Source organism: Octopus bimaculoides, chromosome 9, assembly GCF_046866305.1.
Source record: "Octopus bimaculoides isolate indiv1 chromosome 9, ASM4686630v1, whole genome shotgun sequence".
In the NCBI taxonomy this organism is placed as follows: domain Eukaryota; kingdom Metazoa; phylum Mollusca; class Cephalopoda; order Octopoda; family Octopodidae; genus Octopus; species Octopus bimaculoides.
The window spans coordinates 2,737,656-2,750,998 of NC_142936.1; the positions used below are offsets into that span (position 1 = coordinate 2,737,656).

Here is a 13,343-nt window from a genome sequence, read left to right on the forward strand (position 1 = left end):
TGTAGCTGCAAAGCAAGTTGCTTAACCACATGGCCATGCCTCATAACATGAGAAGATGCAAGTGCTAGCATTATCTCCCTTGTAACACTTAAACCCCCTGTTGTGACTATTAACAGTAAACCTTAACACAAGCCCTGTGAATGGATTTGGTAGACAGAAATTGAAAGAAGCCCATCATATATATATACATATATATAGATAGATATTGTTGCTATTATGCAAAAGTGTCTTAAGTCCAAAATATTGCTTTTTTACCATTCCATTTCTTTTTACATTCAGCTTTGTTGGGTGCATAAAACCGCAACACCATGCATGTACAATATTTTCAGTCAGAAATATTTTTGTAAAACTGTCGTATGTGAGACTTACTACATTTTTGAAAGATGCTAAACTGTTCTGCTACACTTTGACAATTCTCATATCTTGGCATCTGAAGCAGCTGGAGATACAATATTTTGAGCAAAAGAACTGGCAATTGCAAGCATTTGGCCAAATTTGGACATATGGCAGTTTAACAGAATAGCAACGATATATATTTGATTAATAAGAGAGACAGAAGATGGAAGATACGAGAATCTTTATTGATCACAACAATTGTTTTAACCCATCTAGCATCGATCTCTTGTGTGTGGGATACTGAACAGCTGGTGCGATGGGTCAAAACAACTGTAGTGATCAATAAAGATTCTTATATCTTCCATCTCTCTCTCATTAATTAAATCCCTAAAAAACACTAAGCCAGTGAACATGCTTTACCGGCAAACCACCGGACGCATACCATACACTTTTTTAATGATTAATAATATCTGTTTGTCCCCACATCACTGCTTGACAACCGGTGTTGGTGTTTATGTCCCCATAACTTAGTGGTCCAGCAAAAGAAACCAACAGAATAAATACTAGGCTTAAAAATAAGTCCTGGGGTTGATTTGTTCAGTTAAAACACTCAAAGGCAATGCAGCAATCAAATGACTGAAATGAATTGCTGTAGAGTAGATGGTACAAAAACAACTAGCACTCCGTCAGTTATGGCAATGAGTGCTCCAGCTGATCCGATCAACGGAACAGCCTGCTTGTGAAATTAACATGCAAGTGGCTGAGTACTCCACAGACACGTGTACCCTTAACGTAGTTCTCAGGGAGATTCAGTGTGACAAGGCTGGCCCCTTTTGAATTACAGGTACTACTCATTTTTGCCAGCTGAGCGGACTGAAACAACAGGTAATACAAGAACAGGTGTAATATTACAATTAACCCTCTTGTATTTAAACCTGCCAAAATAGTCTACCTGCTTTATATTCAAACTGGCCAAATCCTGCCTCTCACACCTACCCTACACTGTTGGTGTAAAAATAAACAATCACATCACCAAAATCTCAAAGCTACAAGATAATGCATGGTTAATTCAAAACAATGTGAATTAATAAGCATTTGATAGAATAATCTGAATGCCAAAGGGTTGCACCTCCTTTACATCCTAAACAATCCAAGCTGAGGAGAACAAATACCCTACACATACCTGACTATGACAACCACATGATAAACTATCCATTAATTACCCTCTTATAACCTATCTATCATTATAACAGTAACAGATTTCATAAACACCAGTAGAACCCTTTCCACTGAGTACAGAATTAAACTTCAACAACACCATCTCTCTTCTCAGCATCACTAATTACAACAAACCACCACAAGCAGCTGTCAAAGGGTAAATAAGAGACTTGGAGACGGATCTACAGCTAGAACTGAACCAGAAGCAGATTAAAACTGAAATGAAGAGATATTTTAGGGTTATATAAAGTAATAGGCACACAAGGGCAGGGAAAGGTGTTAGGCTTAATGTCAACAACAGAATGAGACGACAATCTCACATTGCACAAAAATGGGAGAATCTGCATTGTTGCTTGACATGCTAGAATAAGTACCAAAACATCCTTCAAATAGCACCCAACTGTCTTGAAGAAAGGACACACTGGATAATGTAATCCTAGAACAGTTTTCACCATACGTCCATCAAGCTTGTTCTAGAAAAAACAAGGTATTTTGTCCAACAATTTTACAAAAGCTTGTTTTTGATGAGTAAGTCAAGCACAATACCACACATTTGAGAGGAACAGTATGGTCTCTTTAATTGCCACCACCCACCCGTATTTAAATTGAAGGGGTGTGACCTAGTGGTTAGGGTGTTGCACTCATGATCTCATGGTCATGGTTTCGAATCCCAGACTGGGCAGTGTGTTGTGTTCTGAAGCAAAGCACCAGTTCGTTCAGAGGTAAATGAGTAACCCTGCAACAGGCTAGCATCCTATCCAGAGTCAATGTTGTGATCTTCACCACTTACACACCATGGAAACCCAGTAATTGGCCTGATGAGGCACAGGACTTGAGACAGGAATGGCCAGAGGTTGTTGATGTTGATGAACATTTAAAATGGTCCTCATTTTAATGATCCCAAAAATGAATTTTTTTTTCTTAGATAGGAACAAAGCTAGAAACTGCAAAAGATGGTTAGTCAATTCAACCGACTTCAGTTTTTAACTGGCACTCTACCGGTCCTCCAAATCAGCAGGATTTGAACTAAGAACATAATGAGTGCCACTGAATACCATAAGACATTTTAACACAAAACAAAACCATCGAGATTTAATGTAAAGTGACAGAACTAAATATTGTAGAGCAACTTCCCTCATATTCTAACAATTCTGCTATTATCCACAATTCTATTAATCAGTGATATTGGAACCATCTCAGAAATATTAAAGGAGAACATTTAATTAAACTGACTCCAGTGTCTGACACCTATTTATTTTTAACAGCCCTGAAAAAGACACAAGACAGTTTGCAACGTAAAGGGACATAACTAAATGGCGTCAAAGCATTTGTCAGGAGCTGTACCGATTCTGTAATATAATAATAGTTTCAAGTTGTGCCACAAAGGCAGCAATTTGGTGGGGGGGGGGGGAGGTCGTGAGTCAATTAGATCGACCCTCCGTGTGCAACTGGTACTTATTTCATCGACCTCGGCGGAATTTGAACTCAGAACGTAGCGACGGGCGAAATACTGCTAACGATTCTGCCAGCTCGCCACCTTAATAATAATAATAATAATAATAATAATAATCCTTTCTCCTATAGGCACAAGGCCAGCAATTTTGAGAGGAGAAAGAAATCGATTACATCGACTCCAGTACATGACTGGTACATTATTCTTTTCGACCCCAAAGGATGAAAGGCAAAATTGACTTAGGTGAGACTTGAACACAGAACATAAAAAAGAATGTAGGAAATGTTGCAAAGCATTTTTCCGATGCTCTAACAATTCTGCCAGCCTTCTGTCTGAATATGAATGGTTTCAAATGTTGGCACAAAACCAGAAATTGGGGGGGAAGGACAGGTCAGTTACACCGGCCCTAGTACTCTCAACTGGTACAGGTTTTATCGACCCTGAAAGAATAAAAAAGGAAGTCTTTTTTGAAAGACGGTGTTGTGTGATTTGGCTGTTATTTCTAGGAGAACGAACATCCGTCGTTGTTAACTCGACCTCATAGTTGAGAACTATGGCTGTAGTCTTTACATAAACCAATACCTGCCCCCAGAAACAATACAATATCCCCGTCAAAGAAGTTTCTAAATACTAATATTTCTACGAGTAAGTGAAACGAAACTGAATGGCACTCCTAGTTTTATAAAGAACATAAGCGACACACAAGAGCAGAACGGAAATCTAAATAGTAGTGGCCGAAAAACGAAACCAGGACTTTATCGGATTCATTATCTATTTGACAACATAATTTCTATGTCCCAGTCATAAATAACCACTCATATATATATAATATGTAAAATAAAAATTTCAGACAGTGTAATAGAGAACGAGTTTATGGGTAAAACGACAGAGAATGACTAGTGATGTCAATAGAATATTATAATGGTTGTGACTATGAATCGAAAGTCAACGGAAGTTATTAACTTCATCGGGAGCTGCTTTCAGACAATATTTTTATGAAATAATTATTTATGCCTTGTTAAATAAATAAAGAAAAAACAATTACTGCATCAAAGAAATTTTAGAAATCATTATTAAATGAGAAAGAAGTTGAGAAAATAGTTAAACTTGGTAAATTGGGAGTGCTTCTATAATTTCTTTTGTTGTTAAATCTGACCTAAATTTATTTCTAAAACCAAAAACAAATAAAGCTTCATAAAACAACATCTACTAATTGTTGAAGTTACCGAGCTGAAACTTTCCTATTTGTTTGTGTGTGTGTGTACATATATATACATATATACACATATATATATATATATATATATATATATATATATATATATATATAAAACGTTTTCTGAAAAGTTATATAATCACTAGCAATAAGCAGAGTTCGACCGAATTAATACCCAAAAAATACCATGTATCGAGAATGTTTGGTAAATTTTCAATTTACCGAATCTTTTCCCCACTTTGTACACTCAAACATTATATACAATACACACACACACACACACATATAGATATATACACACATATATATAGACAAACACACAAATTTTGAAAATAAAATCCAGAATGCAAAATCTAAATGTTTTAGTTTTAATGTATATTATTTTATAGTGTGGTGTAATGAAATGAATTCTCGATGTATTTTGTGTTGTTTAAGTCTTAACTTTTGAAAAAAAAATTTCCCTCTGAAAAAAAAAACAGAAACAAAGGAGTGAAAAAAACCTCTAAAGATTAACCGTCTTATTTACCATCTTTATCCATCTCAGAATTTGATAATTCTTCGTTTGTCTGAGTGATTCATTAACTGTATATATGATCAGAGGAATAGTTACAGAATAATAAGTTATTTAATAATTGAAAATAATGGAGAAAGAAAGAGGGGAAAATACGATGTAAAAAATTGCCAGTAAAGTTTCCGTCTTGTTTCGTAAATGGATTTCTAGGTCGATCTAATATATAAAAACCATACAAGGAACAGTTAAATAAAGGTTTATTTTGCGGCGATGATGACTAAAACTCTATAAACAAAACGAAATAAAACAAATGTCATATAGAGTATTTATTATTCGGAATCTAGAACAAATTCTAGAAGAGATTTTTAGAAATGAGACAAGAGAAAAGATGTCTGAAGTGGAAGGAGAGAAAGAACTAAAGCGGGAATAGAAGTCTTTTAAGGGTGAAGTTTTATGGTTCTTTAGCTTTGCTTCGTCTGGCCTTGACCGGGCATCGTTTTGATGAATGATTTTGATTTTATTGGGGGGAAATAACGAAGAGCCTATTGTTTATTTATCAATAAACAGGCAGAAAAGTAAATATGTGCCAGACATGCAGGTAGAATGAAAATCGATGACTGGTGTTTTGAGATTAATGGAAAATAGGACGAGGAAGCCTCTACATGAACGTTCGATCTGTTAGAAATAACAACCAAATCCCACGCTAAATTACACTCTCCTGTTTAAAATAAGGAGCACGTTGGATAATGTAGGCCTAGATATAAAATCTACAAGATGGTCATGGTTGGAACGGTTTTGATCATAGCTTTGCTCGATCAAAGCTGACCTGCGATTTAACCTTATAATAACTCGAACCGCCACACGGTCGTTCCAGCGGCTGGAAATAGCAACCAAACCACCCGACAATACCCACATACTGTCATAAATATACATCGAACAATGTAGGGAACGTCACGGTTAGAACGTCTATTAATAAATACAATACATATGCTCAAGATTTATGAGATTATTAAAGATTATCACACCCACAGCATGGTTACCAAGAACATTACCGAAATATAACAGATACTAAATACTGGTCGTTAATTATTATCATAATTGAATTTCATAATGAAAAGGGGACAAGGGGTATTTAAAGCAAAAGACGACGTGAACCGAACATTATTACAACTGGAACAAATAATAATTATGATATTAATACGATATTAAATAAGGTCTAGATACGAGACAAATGGAGTTTAACAGAGGAATATGGCAGCGAATGGGATCCGTATTTCTTGGCAGAATAATAAAACAGAGTATATATATAAATATATATGTTACAGAAATTATATATAGATGGCTATAGTGTTTAATAATCAGGCCCGCCGGTTTAAATCTATTGTTGCATGGCATCATTCATCTTCGTCAAGAGTCCAAGCATTCTAGAAAAACCTGGAGATGATTCTGTAATTGTAATTCAAATAAATGACCAGCCTGGTCAAAAATTGTGTCACCAAGATTGTCTGGGAAATTATAAATTGGAGATAACGGTCTCCGTGGAATATTCAGCCACTTAGACTAAATAATTCAATACATATTCAGGCAATGTAACAACTGAAATACCTATCGCCATACATAAGTAAATATATACATGAATATATGGACATAAATAATACACTTATACATACAATATGCGTGTGTGTAAATGATAAACCAAGCTGAATTTAGTGAAATTTATAAAGTTAAATCTACTTCTAACTTATATACACACACACATAAAAAAAATTCTGTTCCATTTATACACACTCACATTCAGGTATGAACAATAGAAACTATTATTTAAAAGGAAATTTACGATAAAACGGTATTTAGCAGGAAAAAAAGGCGAACTAATAACCATTATTAATTAAAAATTAACGAAAATTTTATATAAGCTAGCTATATATATATATATATTGTTGTACTTGGGGATGGTCATGTTGCCAGTTTAGCCAATAATTTATTTTCTCTTAGTTAATAATTAACTCGGACAAAATAAATTGGTTAAAAGATACCAGGGTAGCAAAAATCACAATATATATATATATATATATATATATATATATATATATATATATACACGTTCGTTGGTTAATTTTATAATTCCCTCAGTTAAAATACCAAATAACGAATATATATATATATATATATATATATATATATATATATATATATAATGTTATATATACAGACACACACGTGTATTACAACCGTCTTTAATCAGGGGCAAATTTTACAATCATTAAGAGTTATGAGCTAATTAACCAAAAATTAAAAATCCAAATTAAGAGGGAACAGAAAGGAAATATTAAGTATTCAATATATGCCGAATAACTTCCTTAAAATATAACCCAAAATAAAATTTATTCCTTTAATAAATGATTTAATATCAATATCCTAAAAAATAATAATAATTAATAAACAGGGAACCGGTTGAGATTGTTGGATGTAAGCATTTAATTTCATGCTAAAGGCATCGAATCTATCCACCCTTTGTAAAATCATGACCTTGAATGTAAAAGTATTAATGGTCAGAATAATTGTAGCATAAAAATCCATCCACCATTATTATTATTATTATTATTATTGTCAGCATCCCTCGCCACACCTCGTTGCATGATTGTAATTCAAATCTTATATAATAATAGAGACGATCTTCACCACTCACACACACACACACATCCACCCATTATTTCATCCTTCAAGAGATTCCTCCTGCCACAATAAGAATGTGTTAGAAAGTGTAAGAGAGGGGGGAGACAGGGACGTGTGTGTATATATATATATATATACACGGTGTGTGTGTGTAATATGAGTGTTTAATAATGTCGGGGGGGATTATTACGGATGGCTGGGAGAGAGAAAGAGTAAAAGAGAAGACAAAAGACGTAGATAGATAGGTAGATATATACATAGAGCGGGGGGGAAATAATTGAAAGTGAGAGAAACGGAGTTTGAGGAGGGGGGGAGGATTTAAAAAATAGAGTGATAAGATTATATGAAAATGGGGAGGGGATGGAGGGAGAAGGAGAAAGATATAGAGTTATAGAAGGAGGGGGGGAGAGAGATAGATAAAAATACGAAAGCACAGAGATAGTATATGAAAGTATGAGACAAATTATGAAATAGAATCTAATTTTATATAATTAAAAAAAAGAAACAAATATATATATTAGATATATATATATATGTAATTTTATATAGGATACTGTGAAAATAAATAGATAAATTTAAATTAAAAAATACATAAATAAAAATTATTTGAAAAAATCATTAAAAAAAAATAGATATGATGAGTGTGCGAGTGTGATTTTTTGTAACAACCTTCAATTCCTTCTTCCTCTTCGGCTCCGCTCGTTGTCCAGATACCATCGCAGACAAAAAGGGATTTTTTCCTCGTCGTATATAAAAGATGTCGCGTAGCCTTGCCTTGATTTTTCCCCACGTCTTAAATAACTTATATCTGTCTATGTGTGTCTATAATATGTCAGACTGTCTCTCTCTCCTTCTCTCTCGCCCTCTTTCTCTCTCTGATTGACCGTATCTTTCTCCCCCTCTCTCTGTATCTATCTACATATCTGTGTCGCCCTCTCTCCCTGTCAGTAAGGGGTCTCTCTCTCTTTATAAATATATCTCTCTCTCACTCTCTCTCTATGCGAGACAGTCCTTCACTTTCCTTCTCTCTCTGCGAGGCCTTTCTCTTTCCCTTTATGCAGGTTTCTGTCTCTCCGTCTCTCTCTCTCTCTCTCCCCCTCTCTCTGTCTGCTTCTTCTTCTTCTTCTTCAACTTCGTCTGTGGTTCTTCCTTCCTTCCTTCCTTCCTTCCTTCCTTCCTTCTTCTGGCTTGGCACAAACCGAGTTCCAAACGCACCACCCACTTGCAAACCCTGATTACATATGTAATATATTATTACTTACTGGATATCCTGATGGCGAAAATGACCGCATTGGTGGCGGGCCCTGAGGGGCATAGCGCTGCTGCTGCTGCTGCTGCTGCTGCTGTAGCGGCGGCGGCGGCGGCGGTGGCGGCTGTGGTTGCATAGTCATCTGATGATGTTGCATCCTCGCTCTCTCTTTGCTTTCTTTTTTCTTTTTTCTGTTAATTTTGAACCACTTCTCTGCTCTTCTCTCTTTCTCTCTCTCTCGCTCTCGCTCTTTCTCTCCTTGTCTGTTGTATTCTGTCCCTTTACTCCCGCCGCTTACCACTTCTCTACTACTGCTGGTGCTACTACTACTGCTGTTGTACTGCTGCTGCTGCTACTACTGCTGTTGTTGATGCTGCTGCTGCTGTTCCTGCTCCCGGCGCAATTCAATCTCGCGAGATTTTCGCCCCGGTTTCCGGGCGAGAGCTGCATAATAATTACAGAAGGATACAGCAGCAACATTAGCCTCGTTCTCACCAACAGAAGAAAAAGAAAAAAAGGGGGGGCGGAGTAAAGACAATTAAGCTCCACCCATTTTTTTCTTTTCTTTTCTTGATTATTCTCTTTCTCTTCCTTCCTTTTTAGATTCCTTCACTCACTTACTTACCTTCTTTCTTTTCCCCTCTCTCACATGCCCTTACTCTCTCTATCTTCTACATCATTTCACCTTCCCTCGTGGCTTGGAGTTTCTTCCTTATGTCTGGCTGCAGAATCTCTGAGATGCCATGCTGCTGGTTCCGTTGCATTCGTCCATTTCTAAGTCTTCGTTTCTTCTTTCACTTCTTTTCTTTTCAGAGTTTACTATTCTTTTTACTATCTTAAACGATTTCCTCATATTTTTAACGATAACCAGTTTGGAGTTTACAAAATTGGAAACTATTTCTGCAAACGAATTTTGGTTTTGATTCTTTTTTATTGATGCATGTAATAATACAATAACGCAAGTTACTCGAGAAAAGTCCGATTTTAGTGTAAAAATTCGGAGTATACTCTAAATTATCTGAAGATTTACCTGGAGTCTTACATTCTATGCAAGAGAGGCATAAAGAGTTGCGTAACGGCAACTCTCGTTCGCTAAAGTTGGTCAGCATATGCATTTGGTGGAGCAGAATTTGGTGTAGAATCGTAATTTTTACTCAGATAAAAAGATAGTAGACCATGAGACTGCATGAAGTAAAATTCTTTCGAATCTCTTTTACTCTTTTACTTGTTTCAGTCATTTGACTGTGGCCATGCTGGAGCACCACCTTATTGTTAAATATATTTCTATTGATCACCTGGAGAATTATAGCACTAGGATGTCCACTTGAAGAATCGTTACTCCTGGCCTGTTCCACCTGGAACCGTTACCCACCTCAGTTTTACGCCACCAGTAGAATCGTCACACCACCAACAGCTTGCTTCTCTTAAAGAATTGTCACTACAGCCTACTTCATCTGAAGAATTGCCAGCCTAATTTGTTCCACCGGAAAAATTGTCACCCCGGTCTGTTCCACCCCAGTCCACAGGGAATATAATTATTCAGTAACATAAATCTATTCATTTATGCTATGCATCTTGATTGTAAAATCTGAAGGAAAATAAACAGTAATAATATTTACACTGTGTTCCATAATTAACCGAAACAACATTATCTGATACGTGAGTTATGATAGTGACGATATTGTTGTTATTGTTATTTAACCCCAGCCTTGATCAAAGGCATTTTGCCTGTAACCAGGTCTGGTTATCAAGAACTATAATCCAATGTTACGGATGGATTCCAAACGGTATGATGTGTTAATTGAGGGAAATTTGTCTCCTATTTCTAGCAAGGCAAGTGACTGCATAAAAGTTCCCTTGATTGGTGGTTGTATTAATGGTAACTTATGATTCAAACCCTTTATTTTTTTTTTTTTTAATGAAGATCAGTGGTTCTCAACTAGAGTCCATAGGACCCTTTAGGGCTCCACATAAGATTTTGTTAAAATTTATCAGCAATAAATTACTTATGCTTCTGCAATACACAAAAGATTGTGGAGGCGCAATGGCCCAGTGGTTAGGGCAGCGGACTTGCGGTTTCGATTCCCAGACCGGGCGTTGTGAGTGTTTACTGAGCGAAAATACATGAAGCTCCACGAGGCTCCGGCAGAGGGTGGTGGCGAACCCTGCTGTACTCTTTCACCACAACTTTCTCTCACTCTTACTTCCTGTTTCTGTTGTGCCTGTAATTCAAAGGGTCAACCTTATCACACTCTGTGTCACACTGAATATCCCCCGAGAACTACGTTAAGGGTACACGTGTCTGTGGAGTGCTCAGCCACTTGCACGTTAATTTCACGAGCAGGCTGTTCTGTTGATCAGATCAACTGGAACCCTCGTCGTCGTAAGCGACGGAATGCCACGACGACACAATATTTTAACAGCTTTTCGTTGGAAATGTGATGGTACCATCTAATGTTCTTGGTGGTCCCCAGGGCTCTGCCACCGAAAACGTCGATCCTTTTTGCCAAGGTCTTCGTTAGTGGGGGGGGGGACGTTTCCACTCCACAGAGAAGAACGGAGAGGACCGATGCATTGTAGATAATGTATTACCCGCCTTTTCCCCGACAATGTTCAGGAATATCACCTGATTCTTATAAAAGCAATGATATTTAGATTCTAAGGAGAGAAACTTCAGTCTGTTGAATCTTTGTCAGTTGACTTCTCTAACTTAAGCCAGACGTCTTCGTATTCCACAAATCACATATTTGTACATACATGCTGCACCGTTGGTTTTTTTTTTCCGGAGTTTCCATGAATGTTCTTTGGACATCGTAAGGCAGAACAGCGTTGAGTTTTGTTTTATGTCTTCATTTAACTGGCTGATTCTTCAACTCCATCGAAGACCAATTCATCAGCTTTTTCAGAATCTGACGCAGTGCTGGATTATCATCAACCCTATTAAGTGCTATTTTGGGGAATTCTTTCCTTGACTCTTCTCTGTGATTTCATCAATGGTGACGGGACCCGATTACTCAGCTCTTGTATCACTTTGTCAGCTGAAGGAATTTCTGGGACTGGTCAACTTTTAGCGGTGTTTTATTCCCCTTTGTACTTGTGACAGGAACATTGACAGCGTTCGTAAACACCGTCTCTCTACATACGAACTGAACTTGATTCATTCCATTCAGACATAAAATCAAGTTTAAACTATCCAAACATGACTTTGTCAGGGACTGATGAAGTCGACAAACAATTAGCCATTTAGGTCTCTGGTGGAAATATGAATAACGTTTTTTTATCAGTGGATTCGCTGACCGACGAAAACACAACAGACCCAGCAGATTCTCAACTCATTAAAATCCAGTTGTTTCAATTTTAGGGGATAAATAATATATTGGAATGTCAGTAATATTTCCCCGTAGCCTGACACGTTTTTTCGTGCAAGGCGCTCGAAACGGACAACTATGCTTTTATGATGTACATTTACCACATGTCAACACATACACACATGCACGCGCGCACACACAGTTTCATCACCATCATCATCCTTTAACGTCTGTTTTCCATGCAGGCATGGGTTGATCCTTTCAAAAGGCTTTGGTCAACCTGGGTCTATAGTAGAAAATACTCATCCAAGGTGCCACACGCATTAATAAATCAAGTTATATCCATGGCAGGTTCAACTGACACCCATCCAAGCTTTCAATGGTTCTCCATTATTATTAATAGCACTGCGCAACAGGTTGTAAGCTGTTTGTCTGGTTGAAGGGTGGGAAAAATCACTGTTAAAGTTCCTGTTACCAAAACTTTCAAAAGCAGTAGTTCTCAACCATTTTAATAACTGGGTCAGATCCAAAACCTGGATTTTTTTCAGTGGGCCTCACCAAAAAAATAAATAAATAAATAAAAAAGAAGTAAAACAAGGCAATTAAAGAAACATTTATTATGTTTAATGGGAGAAGACCATTGAGGGCTGCTAGAAGACTGCTTGAAGGGCCGTGGATGAGAACTGCTGTTCTATAGAGTCAATCAATGCAAGTGTGAAATATTGCTATAAATCTAATCATAAGTAATGTTAAAACATCTTTTAATTTTCAATTGACACCAATTCTTAACTCTTACTAGTTTTGTTTTTTTCTGTGGAGGCACACAGGCCCAGTGGTTAGGGCAGTGGAATCACGGTTGTAGGATCGCAGTTTCGATTCCCAGACCAGGCGTTGTGAGTGTTTGAGTGAAAACACCTAAAGCTCCATGAGGCTCCAGCAGGGGGTTGGTGGCGAACCCTGCTGTACTCTTTCACCACAACTTTCTCTCACTCTTTCTTCCTGTTTCTGTTGTACCTGTAATTCAAAGGGCCAGCCTTGGCACACTGAATCTCCCAGAGAACTACGTTAAGGGTACACGTGTCTGTGGAATGCTCAGCCACTTGCACATTAATTTCATGAGCAGGCTGTTCCATTGTCGTTGTAACTGATGGAGTGCCACAATTGTCAGTTTTAATAGCAGATAAATTTTTAATGTTTAATTTCTTTTCGACTTGATTTTTTTGTTTTTCAAAGCATCTACAATTCCAAACTCCCAGCATCAGTTGTTAGTTGCCAAGACATTGCATCCTTTAAAACCTCCATGCTTCCTGAAATTCCCAACACTACACCTGGTATGCACCCCCACTCCATACGTATGCACACCTGTATATCATGAC

At 37.1% G+C, this 13,343-nt stretch overlaps 1 protein-coding gene across 42 annotated transcripts in view; it reads right to left on the reverse strand.

Moving 5' to 3' along the window:
• The window catches only part of LOC106869145 (SWI/SNF-related matrix-associated actin-dependent regulator of chromatin subfamily D member 1), a 74,596-nt gene extending 65,416 nt beyond the window's left edge, over window positions 1-9,180 (reverse strand). For 16 of the 42 annotated variants that reach the window (XM_089357002.1, XM_089356983.1, XM_089356975.1 and 13 more), the window contains exon 1: window positions 8,673-9,094. In XM_089357002.1, coding sequence (XP_089213128.1) covers window positions 8,673-8,816 — 144 coding nt within the window. In that variant the 5' untranslated portion in view covers window positions 8,817-9,094. Of the gene's footprint in view, window positions 1-8,079 lie in introns of all 42 variants that reach the window. The other 26 variants (XM_089357004.1, XM_089356994.1, XM_089356986.1 and 23 more) reach the window with 11 other exon arrangements.
• Window positions 9,181-13,343: the final 4,163 nt, after the last annotated feature.